At 41.8% G+C, this 23,401-nt stretch overlaps 1 protein-coding gene across 2 annotated transcripts in view; it reads right to left on the reverse strand.

Moving 5' to 3' along the window:
• CHN1 (chimerin 1) overlaps nt 1-10,034 on the reverse strand; it is a 208,509-nt gene extending 198,475 nt beyond the window's left edge. Inside the window, exons 1-2 of one of the 2 annotated variants that reach the window (XM_018064906.1) lie at nt 9,881-10,034; nt 9,552-9,746 (exon numbers count right to left, since the gene is read on the reverse strand). In XM_018064906.1, coding sequence (XP_017920395.1) covers nt 9,552-9,570 — 19 coding nt within the window. In that variant the 5' untranslated portion in view covers nt 9,571-9,746; nt 9,881-10,034. Of the gene's footprint in view, nt 1-9,551; nt 9,763-9,880 lie in introns of those variants that run through there. The other variant, XM_018064912.1, reaches the window with a different exon arrangement.

Here is a 23,401-nt window from a genome sequence, read left to right on the forward strand (position 1 = left end):
AACATAGTAGACTACTGTAACACTGAACATGCATTCAAACATTTCTTACTGAGCTATTAAATAGTCAGTACACACAAACCATGGTGAAAATGAAAGTGAAAATTGCTCAGTCGCGTCCAACTCTTTGTGACCCCATGGACTATACAGTCCATGGAATTCTCCAGGCCAGAACACTGGAGTGGGTAGCCTTTCCCTTCTCCAGGGGATCCTCCCATCCCAGTAATCAAACCCAGGTCTCCCACATTGCTGGCAAATTCTTTACCAACTGAGCCACAAGGGAAGCCCAACAATACTGGAGTGGGTAGCCTATCCTCTCTCCAGTGGATATTCCCAACCCAGGAATCGAACTGGGGTCTCCTGCATTGCACGTGGGTTCTTTACTGAGCCACGGGGGAAGCCCTCAACCATGTAGCGGCTGTTAAAGACAGGAGAAATCCACGGCTTTCCCATTAGAGAACTTCATCTAATGGATTATACAGGGGAATACAAACTAACCATTACATCACCACGTAAGTGCCAGGGCAGATGGGCACACAGCACTTCCTGTGCAGAAAAGGTGCTGTGATGATCACTTAGTCGTGTCTGACTCTTTGTGACCCCATGGAATGTGGCCCACCAGGCTCTTCTGTCCATGGAACTCTCCAAGCAAGAATACTGGAGTGGGTAGCCATTCCCTTCTTCAGGGGGAATCTTCCCAGTGGGTAGGAACTTCCCAGGGGGAATCTTCCCAGTCCAGGAATCAAACCCCAGTCTCCTGCATTGCAGGCAGTTTCTTTACCATCTGAGCCACCAGGTAAGCCGTTACTAACTCACAAAGACCTCTTAAAAGAGATGATTTTTCAAGGTGAGTTTTGCAAGATGTGTAGAAGGGAGTTAAGGCAACGAAAGGCTTGTAAAATGATGCCACAGCCACACTGGGTACAATCCCTTCTGGAAACTTCCAAGTTGTTCAGTATGCCTGAAACACAACCTCTGAGGAGGTGATGAGAGACAAAACCAAACAGGTAGGGAATTTGGACTTAATGGTGATAACGGCTCACTGGAGGATTTCAGGTAGAGAAGCAAATGGACATGAGTTTGGGTAAACTCTGGGAGTTGGTGATGGACAGGGAGGCCTGGCGTGCTGCAGTTCATGGGGTCACAAAGAGTTGGACGTGACTGAACTGAACTGAATAAATTTCTAAAAAGCAGGTCTGAGTTTCCAGTTATGGACTCTAATATAATATGAATAACCCAAAATAATAAAGGAGGAAAAAATATAAATGTTTAAACTGAGTCAAGGCTCTTGAGTGGCTCAGTGGTAAAGAATCCATCTGCCAATGCAGGAGACACAAGAGACATGGGTTCAATCCCTGGGTCAGGAAGATCACTGGAGGAAGAAATGGCAACTCTGCCCTAGTATTCTTGCCTGAAGAATCCCATGGACAAGAGGAGCCCAGTGAGCCACAGTCCATGGGGCTGCAAAGAGTCAGACAGGACTGTGTGTGCACACGAGGTTGTTCACAGGTAAGTATATAGAGTAACAGTCCATTATTAAATTTTTGTTCTGCATTCATTTAGTCACTCAATAAACTTGGACTGAGCACCTACTATGTGCCAGCCATTGAGCTTACACTCCTTGATATCTTTAAGTCCCATGAGGACGGAGACTAGATCTGATTATATTCTGGATGACCTCCCAAAGGAGAAGCATTGCCTGTTGGCCAGTGCTGTTTTTGTTTTTTTTACATTTTTAGAGCACACTAGAAAGTACCAAGCGTCCAGCACTATCAGAAGTCTATCTGGTCATCACCATACCTCACTGAACCAGGTCTCAAGCATTCCCAGACAAAGTCTACAGTGGCCTGTGGCAAGTATTTAACCACACACACAAGCAGAACTATTGCAGAACCACTTTTTCAAGTGGGTTGACAGACTTGTGAAATAAACAAATGGAGAAACTCTGCTGATATCTTGGATCTTTGCTAGTATTTACAGTAAGTGACAAAATTAGCTACTACGTATCGTCAATGACTGTATTAAGAATCTTAGATACATGATCTCATTTACTTCTGCAGGAAACTAATAGCTCCTGTTGAGATATACGGAAAAATGAGACCGGGACATCTAGCTGACACTTGGCAGAGAAAGGATTCAAGGCAGCTCTTACTTCAAAATCTAAGCCTTTTCCTCCACACCACATGCTATGGAAGTATCCACTACAGGCTTTTGATTTCACTCAGAGTGAAATCTGAAGTCCTCACTGAGGTGTACCGACAGGGCCCTCATAATCTGTGACCCCAGCAACCCTCGTCCACCAGATGCCTCTCTGCCCTCACCCGCCAGCACTTCGGCTGGCTCACTCTGCTCCAGCCACGCTGCCTTTCTTCCTGTTTCTCAAAATGGCTAAGCACATCCCTGGCTTAAAGCCTGTTCCATGAGGCGATTCCCCATCTTCATGTAACTCTTTCCCTTATTTCCTTCAAGTCTCTGCTCAAAACAAACCCACCTCTGCCGTGAGGCTTTCCCTGACCACAGCTTGCCCATCCTCTTCACCCTGCTTCATTTTTCTTCACAGCCTGAGCCCTCTGGCACATTATACATTTTCCTCTGCGCCCTCAACTGCAAATATAATTTCCTTGAGGACAGGAACTAATAAATACCTGGCACATATTAGGCTCTCGATTCATCAAACATGAGTAAACAAATCACTGAACAGGAAAACACACCCCAGGCCTCAGAGCTACTCCTCAGGAAAATCATGAGAGCACGTTCCTGTTTCTGCTTCCTTCTCCCACTCTACCGTCCACCCCTTCTCCCTCATGCCACATGCCCTGAGCTTTTATTCACACCACCACCTACAACGCGGGTCCCTCTTAGTAATGCCCCACTCTGCAGACAAACGCTTCTGCACTTTCTTTCCTCTTACAGTGTAGATCCCTCAGTCAAAATGCTTGCTTGTCTTACTACCTTAAGATCTTCAGTCCATAAATTTATATCTTTCTTCCATGCATAAGATAAGCATCTGTATTTAGCATGCTATTCCTTAACAGGTAATATACTAAAAAAATCATGCTTTAATTTTAATATAATGGTGTAAAATTCATTCACCATAAAAGGCCTGCAGGGAAAAGTATTTCAGTCAGGCAGATATTTACATATCCCTTAAATGCACAGCTACCTATCTGCCATCTTTCCCACCTAGTACGAGCAATTTCAAATCCTAAAAAGCATCTCTGACAAAGTAATGTCACAGCCATTAAGGACCTGAAAAACAAAGTTCTGTAGAAGAGGTACAAGACAGAAAGAATAAGGGCTGAAGCCATGTGCTAATCGCAGAAATGGGAAAATCAGGCAAGTTTAGCAGTTTAAAGAAGAGGACCCATTCTGTTTTCGAAATGTCAAGTTTGTGGTCAGAAAGATCTATCTATTCCAGCAAGATAATGTATTTCTTAAACAACACCCTTCTTCTGTTTGCTTTACACCATGAAATATATAAGGTAAGAGGTCAGAGTGGAAAGGGAAAGGAACCACTTTCAGAGCAGCTGGGTAACACAATGAGGTGGCCCCACACCACCATCAGCTGGCAGCAGGCCGGGCCTGACTCATCTCCCCTTCTCCCCCAAACTGCCTCACTGTCAGTAGTAACTCTTTTCAAGAAGTGCCTGCTTTTCTAAATTTAAAACAACCATTCAAAACAGGTAGGGGTATTTTAACCTATCAGTTTTTGGTTTTTTGTTCCTTGGGGAATAAAAGGAAAAAAAGACTTTCTAAAAACATGGACAGTTCTAAAGGTTCCTGAATATAAAACCACTCTTTTAAAAATAGTCCTTTCTGGCTTTTACAGTTTAACTGAAGTGAATTTTCCTTCCATTCATTCTGATTTCCTATCCTCCTCCCACAATTTTATTAATACAATCTTACATTGAGATATAATCCACATACCATAAAATTCTCCCTTTAGACTATACAAAGCAATGCTTTTCAGGATATTCACAAGGTACTCATCCTTCTTTTTAAGTATAAGGAGCTAAATTAGGAATACATATTTGTAACTTTGTCAAACATGATTCTTTTTTTAATCATTTTCCAATGTAAAATATGGTCACATCGTTCTGCTTTCTTAGTTTCCCTACTCTGCTATTTTAAGTACAGCAGGATTATATTAATATATTAAAAAATCAAAGTTTGCAGGAATCATTTCTTATGGAAGAATGATTTATGACCAGTAATAGGTTGTAAGGCCAGGCTTGAGAATTTGTCTTGCATTGGGTTAAAAATTAAGTACAGTGATTTCATTTAGTTTATTGTGAGTGTGAAAGTTGCTCAGTTATGTCCAACTCTTTGCAACCCTATACACTGTAGCCTTCAAGATCTTCTGTCCATGGGATTCTCCAGGCAAGAATACTGGAGTGGGTAGCCATTTCCTTCTCTAGGGCATCTTCCTGACCCAGGGATGGAACCTGGGTCTCCTGCACTGCAGGCAGATTCTTTACCATCTGAGTCACTGGGGAAGCCCTTTTATTTTATATATTACAGATTTTAAAAAGTGTTTTAAAGGTACTGTTACTGATCTTATAAAACTGAGGAAACACCAATTCCCCATGATCAGGGGCTATTATTACTACTGGACGGACTTTGAGAAAAGCTACACATACCCCAGACCAATCAAGGAACTCTGTGTTATGGCTGCTCTCAAGATGAAGCACAATGTTAAAACTTAGGTTAAACCCATCTGGTGAAAAAATGCAAAACTTACTATATCTATGTCACTCCTTCAGAATGATGTGATATATAAAACAATATTTTTCTAATTCTCTTATGATTGCTTTAGATTAGTCTCAAACATGTATTCTCAGTGGGGGTAAGACTGCCCTCAAGGGAGCAAAACTTGGCTTCCAGGGGTCGAAGAAAAATTACTCTCTTTACACATAGAGCAAATATATACACAGTCCATAAACAGAATCTTGGTATTAAAGTTTCACAGAGAGATCAATTACAAAAAACTGTGTGAAAGACTTCTTACAGAAGGTGACTTTAAAAAGTTGAGAAATACTGATCTAAAAGAAACTAAAACTCTTAATAAATACATTAAAATTTGTCATTACACTTATCACTATCTTCTAAGATTAGAATGCTTACAGGATGGTTATTTCGGGGACAGATGTGACTCAAGATGGCATCCACCAATATTCCTCTTACACTGTACACAGATGGTCACTATCAGAGTTATAACAACTATAATAATTTTATCTCTCTTACATGGTACCAAGTCTCCAAACATTAAAAGAAAACATTTTAAGCTGAGACTTTAGGCTTCTGACACCAGTAAAAGAAAGAATATGGACAAGCATTTAAATAAGGATGGTGATTTTAATGACAGTTAAAAAGATGACAGATTCTAAGAAAAGTAGCTGGGCTTTCAACATCAGACCACCCTGCTGCTTCTCATACTCTTTGATGAGAATATCTGAAAAATTAAAATGGCAACAGAGTATATTCAAGTGGACATGTCCTATAAAACGAGCTTTTGGTCAAATAAATCATACTGAAAATGTGCAGTTGTCTGCCAGGACAGCCGTGGAAGTCAGAAAATTTCCTAACTGTATCACAAAGAACACTCCATCCCTATTTAACTGCTCCAAAGTCTCTCTGAAAAGATACCCACAGACAGGTGTTGTCAGGATAGTGAACGATGCCAAATAAAGCAGCACAATGAAGGGCTTCCATGGGGGTAGGACAGACTGAGGAAAGAATGTAAGAAAGTCCAGAGAAATCCTAAATATCAGAAGTGATCGATGGCAGTGATGATGGTGACTACATGGTAAGAAGAAAAAAGGGGGGTGGGGCGAGCAGGGGCAACGCCAGAGCCATTTCCACCCAGAGAGTTATTCAGGTTTGGCTAGCTTAGCACAGCTGAATTATAACTGAGTTCCCAATCTCACCAGCTGTCCTGGGCTATAAACCAGAGCTCCATTTAGCTACAAATGACAGAAATTCCTGCCAAGTGATGACCTGACAGGATGTTTTTCCCCCAGTTCTATCAACTAGGGCTGTACGAGTGCAGCAAATCAGGATATTCTGGCTGGTACCTCAGGCCCCAAATCCTGAACTAAATGATCTGAGATTTTCCCTCTAGTCCAGCAATTGTCGGACAACATGGACTTCTCTGCCAGGGAAGTTCTAACAAAGCCCACATGGAATTAGGTAGTTAGGTGCAAACACTATAGTTCTGGAATGTCAGCTCTAACACAGGGCCCATGTTTCCTGCACGCTGCTAGAGATGTTTGTCAAACCAGGAAGGAAAGGTGAGTGACCAGAATATGAACCATATTTGGAGAGTTTTGAGGATTTAAAAATTATTTGTATTTATGCTGATCACTGGTTCATTTGAAAGATGAAGAAAAATGTTTGCTAATTCCTGGACCTTCAATAGCATTCATTTTCGATTCCCAAATGAGACTGAAATCATGAAGGACTGGGATCTGGTTCTTCCATCCTAGAGTAAAAAGGAAATTTGCACTAAAAATGTCCTTTTAAGCAGCAAAGGTGATTAATAGTGAAGACAATATATAAGACAGTCTTCACTCTTTAGCTTAATTTGACAGGTACTTTACTAAGTTCCTATAACACACTTGGGTGAAAAAAATGTCTATAAATGTAAAAAATATATTGGGTAATTTTAGAGGCTCCCTTTTTTAAAAAATGAATCTTTCACTAAAAGTTTTTCCTATAAAAAGAACATTCTTTACAATTATTAAAAAAAAAAAACTTGGATGTAAATGTAAAACATAAAGCAAAAACATGAAGACTCTATTGCTGGCTGCTATGCACTTAACTGTGTCCTCCCAAAAAGTTCATATGCTGAAGCCCTAACCTGCAACGTGATGGTATTTGGAGATGGACCTTTGGAAGGTACTTAGGATTAGATGAAGTCAGGAAGGTGGGGTCCTCATGATGGGATTAGTGCCCTTATAAGAAGAGACCAGAAAGCTGCTTTCCCTCTCTCCCCATCATGTGAGGACACGGCAAGAAGATGGATATCTGCAAGCCAGAATGGGGGCCCTTATGAGGAAGTAAGCCAAACGACACCGTGGTCTCAGACTTCCCAGCTTCCAACACTGTGAGAAATGAATGGCTGTTGAGGAAGCCACCCAGGTTTTGTTGCCATTTTACTACAATAGCCCTACCAGCCTTAACTGCTTAACCAACTAACACACCCAATATACACAAGACAGTGTCCTGGCAGGGGTCACTTCCAGGAAGCTTAGGAAGAAACTCTATGAACTCTGACCGTGATGATCAGAAGGTCACACTTGTCTAACGTTTTGTTCCTACCTTCTCTTCACCATCTCATAGAACTTCATTTCATTGTTCCTCAGTTCTAAGTTGGTTATTAAGAAGAGATATGAGGTACTTCTAAGGCCAATTAATTAAAAAGTAGTAATGTCTAAAATAAAATCAATTTCTTCTAACCCTTGGAGACCGCTCTTAGCATATTCAAAGAACTATTTTGAACTGAGCAAGTCTGAGCCAATCTATTTATCTTTAATATAACAGTTCTCAAACTTTAACGTTTAAGAATCACAAGGGAGTTCCTCTAAAAGTGCAGATTCTGTGGGTCTCTGGACAAAAGAATCTACATTTTAAACAAAATGATGAGTGGTGTGCAACTGAGATCAACTGTTGCTCTATCATTACTGAGAAAATAGCCTCTGCACAGAGATATACTTCGCTTTACAACAGAGAAATACTTAAAAATTGTAACCAAATTGGATTTTTAAACCAAATTCTATTTTCCCACAAGATGACTTTAAAACTTTAAAGACACTTTATTCATCCTGAGAGATGGGAGTGGTTTCTTTCACCTTCCTCAAGAGGTCAAATTCCATGCTTTTCCTTTTCTCCCCCCCTCTCCCCTTCAGTAGATAAAGATTTAATAATTTAGGAATTCATTCAAAGGAGCCTCATCATATACTCCAAGTCTCCCCAATTTATCCATTTTATTCATTGAGAATGCCAGTCTTTTAAAAGTCACTGATTTGTAAATTATATCTTTGAAAACAAACCATGAAAATGCAGACTATCTCTTTAGAAAGGTAAGCGAATTTAGTCAAAAATAGTTTAAAAGAGAATTTCCTACAGTAGGTTTTACCGCAATGTACTAGCTACAACAGTGTAAGATAAATGCTTCTTCAAAAGAAAGTGCCAACTGTGAGTAAAGAGTTCATTAAAGTTTAACTCGAGACCAAAGAAGTTCACACTTAAAAAATACTTCTACTAAGTAATGCATATTTGATACAAGATATTGTAAAACAGGAGATTTTTATTATCCCTTTCAGAGAAAGAAGAAACATTTTTTAAAGCACTCATGGACAACCAACAAACACCAAATAAAAAAATGTCATTTCTAGTACCATAGGTATCTGAACAAAGTAAATATAGTCCTAGACTGAAGATGGCAAACTATATTCTAGTCTCAGTTCTGCCACAAAAAAGCCATGAGCCCACTGAGTCTGAACAACCTCTCTGGGTCTAAATTTAATTTTAAAAATAAAAGTAACTCTTTGATTCCAGCAGATTAATAAACTCTGAAGTATTTACATCAAAAAGCATTGTGTCATGTGATGCCTGTAACATGCTTGATCAAATGACACTGTTAAAACGTAACTGGAAACGACGTTGTGATTAACTTATTATCCTGGTAACCACCAGGTACATATCATTGTACTTTTCTTTTTTGAAAAACTGAATACTTTGATCATCTAAATTTTCACATACTGAGTTTTCTTAAAGCAAAATACATATGCAACACAATCTGTTTTTGCACAAGAAAATAAAGTATTTTTGGTCCTTCTTTCCAACTCATTGTCATTACAGACTTCTTGGGAGAGGGGGAAAAGCGAAACACCTTTAATTAATTGCTGAAACAACAGTGTCACAGTAACTACATCACAGAAACACTACTACTTTCGTAAAATGTTCAACGATATACTCCTGAGATTACTTATCTTCAATACCAACTTCCTTCTATCTGCTCTCAAACGCATTAGAGCAAACATTTTCAATTTTAGCAAATATTAAAATAAGCTCACCACTCATTCTTGTTTCCAACGGAATATACCGAGTCCAAAAAATTCCCCCCAAATCCAACAGGAATCAACACACCCATTTGGCAATTGCAGGAAGGTTGGGATGCACAGACATCTTGGTCAAAATAAATAAACTTTCCAGGATCTTTATTTACCGACTTGAGAAACATAGGTTTGGAAACAGCCAGCTAACTTCGTTCCCAACTTGGCATCTTAGAGAACCTTCCGTTTACAAAACACACAGGGACCTCAGAGCCTCCCAGCCCAGAATTGGCCAGGGGAGCACACGCCCATCGGCCCTGCCTGGAGAGGAAACAATGGGAGAGGCGCGAAGGCGCTAGCCCGGCGCCCCGGGCGCCCCAACTCCCCAGCCACAGCCTGCGCCTGACGCCGCCCGGGGCGTCCCTTCCCCAGGTGCCCCACCTCTGAGCCCCGGGGCGCGGCCCACCTGCGGCGGCGCGGGCAGAGGGCTGCACTTACCAAACAGGGTCAGGGCCATTGTAAAGGCGCTCGCCAACTGCTCGCCGCCGCCCGCCGGTCCACGCGCTCCTCCCAGCCTGGCCGGGGATCACCTCATCGGCCCGACGCGCTCACACCTCGGAGGGAGCAAGGAGTCGGAGGGGCGTGGTGGGGGCGCGGGCGCGGGGAGGCTGCAGGCCGGGAGGCAGGGGGCCGCTGCAAGAAAAAAGTTATTCACGCGTTATTGTCCAGCGCACCCTGACAAGGGGGAACCCGTTAGCCCTCGGCGAGCCGGCACTTGTCGCTGCCATCTGTGCAAAAGCGGAGCGCGCGCGGGCGCCGGTACCTACGAGGTGGGGAGGCTTGGCCGCGGCGCAATGGCAGGCGGAGAGGCGGCGCCGCAGTGGCGGCGACGGCGGGGAGAGGAGCAGCCTCGCAGAACCCCCGGCGGGGTGCGCTCACTCTGCATCCCGCGGCCTCGCAGACGCCATCTTGCGATAGCGTCTCCCACTGGATCCGCCGGCGCGCCTCCTCCCTTTTTCCCCTTGGGCGGCGGAGCCCCGTGCGTTCCCATGGCAACGGGCGCGCGCGGGGGCCTAGGGCGCCCGCCCCTCCTGCCCCGGGCTGCGAGGAGCCGCCCGAGCTGCTTGCCCCCGGGAGGCGGCCTCCCAGAGCCTGGCAGCAGCAGGGGCGGGGTGGGTTTTAGCTGAAATCCCAGGTTTTTCCTTGAATGGGATTTGTGGAGACGCAGAAGGGAGCTGTTACTCGAAAGAAGTCCCTGAAGGATGCTCCATGAATACAAGGAGCCAGCCAGGGTCATCTGGGGATCGGGTTCGTGTGAGAAGATTCCTTTCCCCTGGCGCCTCCGGGGTTAACAGAGAGTCTGGAGCCCTTGACCTGAAGCTGCAGGACCCGGGAAAGGAGCCTGGAGTCAAACAGTGGCACTAAATGTTGCTTTCCCCTCCATTTGGATTTAGGAGCCACTAAGAGTAGCTCTGGTCAGATTATCATATGTGAGGAAACAGGAGTCGGTTAAAAAGCACCTGGGAATACATAAAATAATTTGTTATAAGCGCTTAAACCTAATTTTCTTCTTTTTACTTTACACCTCTTTGATATTGTCTGGGGGTAGGGGGGAAATCAACATTTCTCACCGACTGGCACTTCTTTACCACAAAAGATTCTTCCCCTGAGCTTTTTGCATTTATCTGATAATCACTGGCAACATCTTTCTGTGATATTCTCTGATCGCCTCTGTCTTTGCCTTAATTAAGGAGAAGCCATATAACGCCTTGAGATTATCAGCCAAAAGATGTTCGTGAAAAGCTGAGTTATGATGGCTTTTTGTCGTTTTCATGTAATGTATTCAACAATTCAGTATTCTCTAGTTGCTATACTTCTTTCTTTTTTGTTTTAATCCTCCTTTTTTCTTGTTTCTCTGTTTAGGGATTTGATACTATGTCAATATCTAATCGTGTAAGATTTTCTCTTTGGTTCTCATTTCTTCCTGGCTTTCAGTTCCCAGTTCCAGATTCCCTAATATTTTCCTTTTTACTTTAGAACTAATTCTTTTAAGAATATTATATAAATATTTTTAATTTATCTTGAGGATCAAAATCACTATAAAGATGAAAATTACTCCTTCAAATAGAACCACAGTTAATTCATCATCCTTTCACAGCAGACTCAAAGATCAGAAGAAAAAGAAAAGCAGGTTGCAGGAGCAGCCAGCCTTTTGTCTCATATCAGTTAACTCAAGAAAAAAGAAATAGTAAAATAATTCAACATCAGTGGGCAAATATTTAAGATGCTATAGGCTTAAAATTTTCTGATGTAGTCAAATGGCTCTCCTTTGGCCACTAATATTAACATAAATCTTGAAATCTCCAGAATTTTAAATCTTTAATGAAAAGGACTCGATTTTGAACAGGCTTTCTGTTCATGAAAAATTACAAGCACACGGTTCATGAAGATGAATGAGAAACTCGAGAAGGCTTTGTGGGACAGATGTTAGGACTGGGTAAAGATTGCTGTGGGTCTGCTCACACAACTAGATAAAGCAGGATCTAGAGACACATTTTACTCTCTCAGTCAGAAGTCCCCAAACTTTGGGGGACCTAATTTCCCTTTGAGTGTCTAATAGAAATACTGTCTCCCTAGAGAAATATTTATGTACATACAAACACTCACCAGAATTTTTTCACACAATGTCCGGGAGATTCTGAAGGCTTCCCTGGTGGCTCAAAGGGTAAAGAATCTGCCTGCAATGCAGGAGACCTGGGTTTGATCCCTAGGTCAGGAAGATCCTCTGGAGGAGGAAACGGCAACCCACTCCAGTATTCCTGTCTGAAGAATTCCGTGGATAGAGGACCCTGGCGGGCTGCAGTCCATGGGGTTGCGAAGAGCCGGACACTACTGAGCGACTAACATACCAGGGGGATTACAGACTGTTGAGGGAACTAAGGTTAACTCCAGATATATTTTGTAATCTAGGAAGTTTTTGCCTTTATAATTAAACTGTTTTAAAATGTCTCTTTCACATAGAAGCATGGAATATTGAACAGCAAAGGACCAAGATCCCCCAATACACAGATAAGGAATCTGAGGGTGCACTGATCACAAGGTTTCCAAATTGATACATTTGTATTGTGGCAGAATTAATAATTGAAAAATCTTAGACATCTGGTCTTCTCCCTGACCACCTCCCTCACTTTCCATTCCCCCACCAATTTAAATGGTACATGGTTTGAATTTAAAAAGAAAAACCTGTTTAGTATTAGAAGCAGAGTTGCAAGGGGGGTGTGTTTTGTCCTCAGCCATTTTGTATGTTTGAGTCTTCTTGCAGTTTGGGAAGCTGAATTTTATTCAAAAGAATCTTTCTTCACAAGCTCTTCAGCTCAGAACTGTGCGTCCAATCAGGCTGAGAGTAAACGTGGTTTTTTTTTTTCCCTCCTCTTTGTTAAGCTCTCTTTGAGAGGTAACAGAGCATCAAGGTTTTGATGCTACAGCTCAGCTTGTTGGTAATTCTCTCCATGCTTTGGAGTGATATCCTAGGGGTGAGTCAGAAATTAACTGTCCTGTGCTCAGACTTAACCCCCCCCCCCCGCCCATTGTATAGACAAGCCTTTGTTACTGGACCAGCTTCGTACTCACTAATGATGGCTGATCACAGCTGAATCTTAGTGACAGCTTGGCTCAGGTGAAAACTATTTTCCCCTCCCCTTCCTCTTTTCCATACAAGTCTTAGCACCCCCACACCCAAAACACACACACCACAAGATGCTTTTAGGATATTGTACTACTTTAAACAATACAGCTGAATGTTGCCATGTTTCCCTTTTTAAGCATCTAGCTTTCCATAAGTCCTTTGACTTCTTAATGGTTTGATGCTCTAACAAAATGCTCTCTGTACTTTATCCAAGTGTTATGTCTTGAAAATAGTATTCATTTTTATAATGTCATATTATCCAATAAGGAATAGAGTATGTTTCTTTTCTCACTTAGCTGGAAACTAAGCAATAGACTTTCTGCTACAAATTCAATGTAAGGAAGGGCGTTAACCACTTGGGGTGATTATTATGGGTGGGGACTTAGATTGTTTATTAAAAGAGCAAAAATGAATTGACTTTGGGAACATTTATGTTTTCATTCAAAGATTTAATTTTGCACTTAACACATAAGCACCTAGAAGGGCCAGATTTGTTTGCTCTGTTACTAAATAGTTGTTCGATTTTTAGACCAATATTCTACTCTTTCTGGTTCTTTCCTTTCTCATTTGTAAAATAAAGGAATGGGACCAGGTTATCTCTAATGTTCCTTTTAGGTTTGGTTGTCATTCTGTGATATTTTAAAATATTTGAATCAACTAGATTATGGAGAAAACAGAAGACTTTTATTTGAATATTTGATATATTCAAAGTGTTGGTATATCTAGTAAATTTAAGTATCTTATGTTGCAGTTTCATAAATATTTAGTGTGACTAAGTAGTCATACTTTGTTAAAGCATCGATATGTGATTTCATTTGCAGTATGCTATACCAATGTTGTATTTATTGTATAGAGAGCAACCTTTTTCTCAGATTTAACAAGATTAAAATTAAAAGAGTGCACTAAACAATCCATTTCAACTGTACTAAAAACCGTTTTCTCATTTTTATTTGTTTTGTTGACTAAACAAAACTTAGAAAACCCTTTGAGTTTTTTTCCTACGTTTTAAACTAATGACTTATCACAAGTGTTTTGGGTTTTCATTTTGTTACTCATTTAGCTTCATTCCCATTGGTAAACATTGATTCGTTCCTCAGTTTTGAATGAAGCAGAAATTAATGAGGCAGTTTCTGCCTCACAATAACAAGTTAAAATTATAGCACTTTATCATGTCAACACAGCTTTAAACACTAGGAATACCAGTGCTATTAGCACAGTTCCCAAAATAGTGCAGAATGTTTGCTGTTGAAGAAAAATATCACAGGGTGTATTTCTGCGAATGTGATAGAAAATTCTATTCTTCAGTGATACTGATAAAGGTTCAAATTATTTATTTAAAATATTCGCAATATGTAACATTCTCTCCTGTGTTTGTTACCAGTTGAAGTATGGTTTTCCACAGTGTGAATTTACTTCAGGTAGATTTGGTCTGTTTTTAATAATGTTTTCCCTAAATACTTAATCTAGATGAATCTCCCCACCCTCCTTTTATCTGAGGCTTACCTGATGTGTGTGTGGCATTTTATGATTCATAAGTAGCACTTTCACTGGGCAAAGCCGTTTGCTTTATAATGGAGGCAGCATTTACTTTGAACTTAGGAATTTAGACCGTGAAACTATTTAGCGGGGGGAAGAAAAGAATATTTATGTCATCAGCTGTTAAATTGGCCTTCAAGCTTAGATTATTCATATTAATGTTCAGGAAAGTTAATTGTATTCTATTGACCACCAGAGGGTGCCTAAATTATATCCATAGGACCAATTTTGGATCTTAGAAATCAAATTTGAAAAACACATTAAAATCCTTAAGGACTGAAAATGTTTTCAGTTCTTCTCCATAGTGCTTCTTATAGTAGCAGAAGATAAATCCCACCAAAATTATACTAAAAGGAGAGGTGGCTGTTGGCTGGTTGGGCACCAATTTGTAATTGCATATTACTGACAAACTGCACATTTCTGAGTGGTACTTGCTTAGTTTTTATTATATCACCTCTAAAGTTATAGAAGGGCTGTGTGTGTGTGAGAGTAGAGGTATAAAGAGAGAGGAAATTGAAATTCAAAAGCAGAATGAAAAGGCTTTCTATCCCTGACCCAGGATAATGGATTTCTTGTTAATTGCTCAGCTTGAAGAGGAAGTTTTAGTGCAGAACATGATGGGATCACAGGTATTACTATGAACTCTAGGTCAGAATCGTCTGAATGTCACATGTCCTATTTGTAAAATTTTGTGGTAGAATTTACTTTGACAAGTCAAAATGACCACTGGTTTTGAGTCACCAGGGAAAAAGGGTAAAAGAGTTCTGTTTTTCATTTGTTTTCAATACACGTTTAAAATAATACTTATTTCCTGGTAAATAGTATAGCAGATCTTTTGGAAATTTTTTTGTAGGTGTAAATCAAATACATTTTCTTTTTTTTTAAATCAAATACATTTTCAAATACACGCTAGACAAAAGTACAGCGATTATGGCTGCTCTCAAGTAAAAGTTTTTGTTCTGAACTATAATCATGTTATTGTACTTTAAGCCAGCATTTCCATTTGTGTGTATTTTTCTGAGGTCACCAGGCATATCTAATGCAGAGTGTAGCTAAATGTCTATTTGACTTGAGCAGTTGGATTGCTGCCAGATTTTGTTTCCAAGAGGGTATAAGAAGGTTTGGCTACAAATCAATTCTCCCTAACATGGCCATGGTTTTTCCGGTTAATGTGGGTGTCTACAATAAGATGACTTACTCAAGCTGAATACATTGTAAGTTATAAATCAGCAAAATAGCTGTGAACTCTGGGTGAGAATTACCCAGTCTCTAATTAAGCAACAGAGCTGAAAAAGAGGGAAGTGTATTTCCATGATTGAAAACAATCTGGGTTTAAATCTTATCTATCCCTGTGATGGATTTTTCATAAAATTCCTTTGTATATTGTTATAAAATAGGACTTGTATCAGACATTTAGGACAGTGTGCCAATTGGAATTTATCTATCCATCCTTCATCCAATCAACAAATATTTACTGAGTACCTGTGATATACCAGGCATTGTGCTAGATGCTGGCAAAGGAGTCAATGATGTATCAAACATGTATCCAGATCTTTGAAATTTTGCAGCTCCTAGGGATAAGACTTATAAATGGAACAATGAAAGAGCCACAAGAGGGGCACAGATTAAATACCCTGGGAATTCAGAAGAAAGATTATATCCAGGTCATGAAATGCATGAAGGCTTCATGAAGAATGAAGCTTTGAGGTATAGATGGGAATCAGGCAACCAGAAAAGAGAAAGGGAGACGTGAGGTTTAGATAAGAGGAAAGAGGTAGGCAATTGTAAGGGAAGAATGGCAGGCAGGGCAGTTTAGCTCCAGCAAGGACTCATGGGAGAGGAGGCTGGACATGCTGGTTGGGGGGGAGCCATATGTTATAGGATATCCACCTTATACTACATAGGAACACTTCTTAAAACTCCCTTTCCTCTTTTCCTGTCTGAGCCCACCTCTATTCTGCAGCCAAGCACCCTCAAACCTCCCAAATTCTCTCCCACCCCTCAGCCTTTATGGCCTTCCTGTGCTCTCCCCATCCCTGTTTTCTGTTATGCAAATTGATCTCTGGCTTCTGTTTATTTTCCTTAACTTTTGACTGGTACCTAAATTCTTCACTATATAGGGAATTCAGGAACTGGCCCAGCAAGCAAATAATCTACATCCCTGCCCTCTTGCCTTTCAGTTCTAGTCTTTCTCTGTGCTTTATCTCAATTCTGCACCACAAAAAAAAAAAAAAAAAAAAGGCACAGAAGGGCTTCCTTGGTGTCTCAGCGGTAAAGGACTGCCTGCCAGTGTAGGAGATGTGGGTTTGATCCCTGATCCAGGAAGATTCCACATGCCGCAGAGCAACTAAGGGGGTGCGCCGTGATTATAGAGCCAGGAAACCGCACCTACTGATGCCCGCATGCCCTTAGGGCCCATGCGCTTAGAGCCCCCGCAATGAGAAGCCCCCACTGACTGCAATTAGAGAAAAGCCCATGCAACAACCAAGACCCAGCGCAGCCAATACATAAATTAAAAATGGTAAAGAAAAAGCAGATAAACCTGGCCTTTTCATTCGAAGATGAGACAGTAAGACAAAATTCTAATAAATCTTGTCCAGTGCTTAAAAATGAGTATGCCAGCAACTGTGTGAAATACTTTTTAATATATATTTTCTCGTTTGAACCTCACAGAAACCACGTGGGATAGAATCTTGGAATCCAGGACTCCCGATTCAGAACTCCAGTGCTGGGTTACTAGAGCACCTCTCTCTATAAAAAGATTTAGCCACAGACATATTTTGATCATTGGTATATTAATGTACATTGCCAATGCAGGAGATGCAAAAGACGAGGGTTCAAATCCCTGGGTCTGGGAGATTCCCCTGGAGAAGGAAATGGCACCCCACTCCAGTATTCTTGCCTGAAAAATCCCATGGACGGAGGAGTCTGGTGGGCCACAGTCCAAAGAGTCACAAAGAGTCAGACATGACTGAGCGACTAAGCAGACACACAGACACCAGGAGCTCAGATATACAGAGTTGAAATCCAATTGATAAAGCGGACTACAAGTATTTACGAAACACCTATTATGAACGCAATATTTTTTTTTTGAACGCAATATTTTGCAGTGTTTTTGATAGAAATATTTACATGTGCTTGCGGCAGATCAGATAAAAGCAACATCATCGAACAAGTGTGGGTGTGCTAAGTTCACTTCAGTCATGTCTGATTCTTTGCGACCCCATGGACTACAGCCCACCAGGCTCCTCCGTCCATGGGATTCTCCAGGCAAGAGTACTAGAGTGGGTTGCCGTGCTCTTCTCCAGGAGGTCTTCCCCAACCAGGAATTGAACCCAGGTCTTCTGCATTGCAGGAAGATTCTTTACCCCCTGAGCCAAGTGGGGTTAGGGGCTTCCCTGGTGGCTCAGAGGTTAAAGCGTCTGCCTGCATTGCGGGAGACCTGGGTTCAATCCCTGGATCGGGAAGATCCCCTGGAGAAGGAAATGGCAACCCACTCCAGTACTCTTGCCTGGAGAATCCCATGGACGGAGGAGCCTGGTGGGCTACAGTCCATGGGGTCGCAAAGAGTCGGACATGACTGACCAAGCGACTTAACTAACTGAGTGGGGTTAAATTCTTTTTAAATGCTGGAGGTGGCTGGTCTCGTAGCTCTTGCCATCACATCTCTCAGGATAATGGTGACTAGAGGGGAGACAGCTGGCTAAGCAGGAGAGAGAGGAAGGGGAAGAGGTCCTTAGAACTTGCTTGTCATGGGGCCATTAGTCCCACCATCATGCCTGGACAATGCTCACCCAGCAATTGCAAGGGGTCAAAATATAATAAGTTCTTCAGTAGATGAAATTTATTTTACTGACAAGATTTAAAAATTCCAACCTGAGATGGAATAACTAACTTCCTGCTGAGTGTAGATTGTAGCAATGAGTGACTTTTCTGGGCTTGGGTTAGCTGATTCCTAGGCTTTAAAAACATGGGACGTGCCCAGTACCTTTTAAGCTGTTGAGGGAAACCGGCTGTCTTAGGGTATGTCTTCCTGTGTTTCCTGTGTTTCTTCTGAGGAACAATGCAAATTGAAAAGAGATAACCTCCAGAGACAGGGTAAAATAAAGTGCTAGTTTTAACAAAGGGAAGAAAACATCCAGAAAGAGCAAGAGCTCTCATATCCGGTCTTCACTCAGCCTGGCCCTGCCTCTGTGTTCTCCACCCCTTGCCAGTCTCCAGCACTAAGATTAGTTCATCCCTCTAATTTCAATCAAAGTCTCCCTTGAGTCCCAAAAGGCTTTCCTCCCAAAACTATGATGGGAAATACTAGATTTTGTACCATTCAACCTGTATTTTATCCCATTACTTAATGTGACAAAATGGCTAATTGATTTCTCTAGCTGCTTTTTCCTTTTTTTTTTTTTTTTTAACAATATAATCTCCTTCAGGGAAGAGTGATGTTTGCTGCCTTACTGTAATCAGGGTCAGACATCTCTTAGAGTGAGGGGGTCAGGTTGGATGGTGTGCACATTCCCCACGACGTAGACCCTCAGGACCTAGAATCTGTCCCCTTCTTTTTCTTCCCCCAAACTTGAGAGTTAGAATTTAATTTAATTGAAAATATTTAATGCCAGTTCTTCTTTAGGCCCTCCCATTAGTTTTCAAGCCTGTGCATCCCTTGGCAGTATAGGGATATGCTAATACAGATACTTGGTTAAAGCAGAACCTGTGTATACATATATATACACATATACATGTATTGATATATATAGACATATATGTGTTATATATGGAAAAGGAAATGGCAACCCACTCCAGTGCTCTTGCCTGGAGAATCCCAGGGACGGGGGAGCCTGGTGGGCTGCTGTCTGTGGGGTCGCACAGAGTGGGACACGACTGAAGCAACTTAGCAGCAGCAGCAGCCATATATGTGTTATATATAGTGTTAAAATATATAATATGTTAAATACAAAATGGTAATACGTATAATGATATATTGATACAACATCGACATATAATGAAATTGTTCAGCTAAAGTCCCAAAACAGTCATTTAAACTGAAATTCTTTATGAAGTCACTCCAACCAGAAGTAACAATTCTTTTAACTCCCAGAGAACTCATGCTTTAAGTTCAAGTGTGGGTCTAAAAATCACTCTACCTTTTTTATAATTATTTGAGTATATATATATATGCAAATATATAAAATATGTGAGGTAGGGTGAGGTGTTAGTCACGCAGTCATGTCCAACTTTTTGTGACTGCATGGACTGTAGGCCACCAGGCTCCTCTGTCCATGTAATTCTCCAGGCAAGAATACTGGAGTGGGTTGCCATGCCCTTCTCCAGGGGATCTTCCCGACCCAGGAATCGAGCACAGGTCTCCTGCATTGCAGGCGGATTCTTTACCAGCTGAACCACAAGGGAAGCCCAAGGATACTGGAGTGGGTAGCCTATCCCTTCTCTAGCAAATCTTCCCGACCCAGGAATCGAACTGGGGTCTCCTGCATTGCAACCAGATTCTTTACCAACTGAGCTATCAGGGAAGCCCGCCACATCTGTAAAGCCAGAGAAAAAATTTTTCAAAGGATAGAAACTAAAATGTTAACTGTAGCTATTTTTTGCTAGTGGAATTAACAATGGTTTCTCTTTCCTCTTTTTCTTTTTGCATATATATCTTTGTAATTGCTATGTGTAGAAAAATAACATTTTTGTAATTAAATATTTTTTAAAAGGAAAACATAGGTATCTGGCTCTGGTCCTCTGTACAAAAAGAGCCACCAGGTATAGGGCATAGAAAGACTTCATATAAGGTGAAATTTTCTGAGAACTGGTGTGAAAGACCAGCTTGACTTTGCAAAGCTTATTGCACTGAATTGCACAGAAATGAAACATGGAAAGGCCAAATATTCAGCAGTTAACAAGTAATCTGACATCCTGGTGCTCCTTAATCCTCTATCATGAGTCCAAGTTGTAAGTGCAAACTTTAAACAAAACCTTCCACTTGCTTTTGCCAAAATACAGGGTGGAGCAGGGCAATGTAAACCATCAACCAGAAGGTTATCAATATCCTAGCATGCTCCACACTAGGCGGTCGATCATGGAGACAGACTATTTGAAATCACTGAATTAGCTTTTATTTTACATTAATATATGCAACTGACTTTTGCTGAGCATCTGTGTGCTGGGAAATATAAAGAAAAACACAACAGAACCCTACTTTAAGCTAAGGATCCAGTGGGTAGAGAGGTAGAATATGTGTGTCTGTCTGTCTGTGTATTACTTACAAATATATATATATACACACACACACAAGTACATATTTATTATTTTTTTAAATTTTTTTTTTTTTTTTAAATATTTTGGCTGCACCACACAGCATGTGGGATCCTAGTTGCTGGAACAGGGATCAAACCTGTGAGCCCTGCATTGGAAGCACAGTCTTAACCACTGGACCACTGTGGAAGTCCCCACAAGTACATATTTAATGGGGCTTCCCGGGTGGCTCAGAATGTTGTTTTGTTTTGTTTTTTTTCACAGACAGAGGCTCAGAATGTTTCTGGCTTCGATAAAGCCCAGACCAGGGCAGGGGCTGTGACCAGAGATGGAAGCTGGGAAGGCGTGAGGAGGAGGAGGATGGGGAGTGGAGGTGGACGGGATCAATGGCTCTGGTTCTTCGGCCGCTCAGACGTGAGCAGGGGTGACCGCACCGGGCCCTCAGTGGCTCACGGGAGTGGGAGTTTCCCCTAAACCCCAGCTGAAGACAAGCGCCCACCCTGACCCCTCCCCCCACCCTGTCCCTTCTTTAGTCTCTGAAGCTGGAGCATCAGGCTGGGTCATGGCAGGTGGTGCTGCTGACCATCTCTCAGCAGAGGTGCCCACGAGCACCAGTGGCCTCAGTCCTTGCCTCCACAGATGGCCAGCAAGGCCTTCAGGAAGTGTCCGGAGGTGTCACCCTCAATGGCTTGGTGGAGAGACTTGTCGTATTTCTCGATGAACTCCCGCCGCCTGTTGAGCAGGTCGATCTCACTCCGGGAGACCATGATCCTGGTGAGGGTCTTCTCATCCGTGCCAGCACCCTTCATGGATTTGTAAAGTTTGTCAGCAAAGAAGAGAGGCTTGTTCTTGACACTTTGAACAATGGCCACAAACACGTCCATGGAGTCGCAGAGTTGGACATGACTGAGAGACTCTCACTTTCATTTATAGATGTGGCACATGAAAGCATGGATTGTCCCCTTTCTCTGTCCTTGAATCCCAGTGATTATAGCACGTTAGTACTGTGAGACTTTATCCTCTACCATAGTTATTTGGTAGGTCTGTGGATGAACACCGACCCGAGCTGGGTCATTCAGAATTTCTCTGTCTCTGAGGATGAAGCTAAAATGTCTAAATTAGGGGCTGTTGGAAATCATCTTTGACTGTGAGGAACAAGAAACAGAAAACAATCCAGTGTGAAAGAGCTGAATTAAAAAGTAAGAGAGAAGCCCTGACAGCATTAAAGAATCTAGCTCAATTATTCTTCGTCTTGGAAGAACACACACTGTAAGTTCTGTAGGTAGAGTAGATGTTGGGGTGTCCTACCCATATCCTCCCCATCAGGAGTGAAGTATCCATTCCCCCAGAGACCAGGAATGTCTGTTGCTGATGGCTCACAGCTGAGTTGATCCCAGGACCTGCCCTTGGACTGAAAGAGCTGCTTGGACTAATGTCCCACACCTTCTCCACATAGGGGCAGCCTACATCCGATGATTGGTCGATATGTGGGTATAAAGGCCTGGGCTCCTTGCCTCAATATTGGGCAACTCCGAAGCTCTCCATGGCATTGATGATTATAACATCTCAATTTAACCTTGCCCTCTGTCCAGTTCTCCTTTCTTCACTGTCTTACAGTTACGGATTTAAAGAGGGTCATCTGTTAAACTTTCTGCATGCAAATCCCTATCTCCATGTTTCCTGGGGAGCCAGACTAAAGACAGTGGGAGTGGCAGAGATACCTAAATGCTCCACATAATGCATTCTCCCTTTTACCCTTGTTATAAATTGTTCCACCATTATTATTATTTGGCCTAGAACAAGTGGTTTCTTGGTTTTTGCAACAAAAAAGGTTCTAACTAGTATATTATTTCCTTATGATACATTTCTGGAAGTAAAGTCAATGTTATACTAGAGATACAGATTTGTAAGAACTTTGATTCCTAAGTGCCACATCATCCTTCAGAAACTTGTACCACTTTACATTCTTATCAGTAGTTCATGGAAGCAGTCTTCCCAGATGCTGCACAACACTGATGTTATTCTCTTTTTATTCATTTATTCAACAGTTGTTTATTGAGTGGCTGCTGTGTGCCTGCCTATGTACTGTGGGCTGGGGATAAATCACTGCCTTCATGAAGCTTGCATTCTAGGTATGAAAAGACAGCCAATTAAACAAGTGAGAAAGCTTTATACTACAAAGTGGTTAAATACTATAGAGACACGTAAAACAGGAGGAAGAGGCAGGGTGTCCATTTCAAGCACAGTGGTTAGGGAAGCCATCCAATGAGATGGTGACTTTTCAGCAAAGGCTTGGAGCAGGTGAAGGAACAAGGCGTGGAGATATCTAGGGAAAGAGCATTTTTGGCAGAGGGAGCAGCAAGTTCTGGAGGTTGGATAACGCAGGTTCATTCAAACATCAACCAGGCCAGAGACTGGAGCAGGGAAGGTGGGGGAGGCAAAGGGAGGAGTGAGAGGAGAGGTGGTTTCTGAGGAAATGGGGGCTCCTTCATTGTCCCAGGGATTGTGGCTTTCTCTAGACAAGATGGAGAGATTGGAGCACAGGAGTGACATCTTCCAACTTATAATTCAAAAGATGCCCTCTGCACCACAGCTGAAGGGAAGTCTGCGTACCGCAATGGAAGATCCCTAGTGTCGCAACTAAGACCCAATGCAGGCAAAAATAAATAAGTAAAATATTTTTTAGAAAAGGCACCTTCTGGCTGCTGTGTTAAAGAAAGACTCCAGCAGCCACCTCTACCCACCATCCTCAGGGAATATGGTACAGGACCCCCAGTGAACGCCTAAAACTGCGGATAGTACTGAATCCTAAATATACTATGTTTTCTTCTATCCATACATACCTAGGATAAAATTTAATTCATAAATTAGG

Source organism: Capra hircus, chromosome 2 (genome assembly GCF_001704415.2).
Source record: "Capra hircus breed San Clemente chromosome 2, ASM170441v1, whole genome shotgun sequence".
Taxonomy (NCBI): domain Eukaryota; kingdom Metazoa; phylum Chordata; class Mammalia; order Artiodactyla; family Bovidae; genus Capra; species Capra hircus.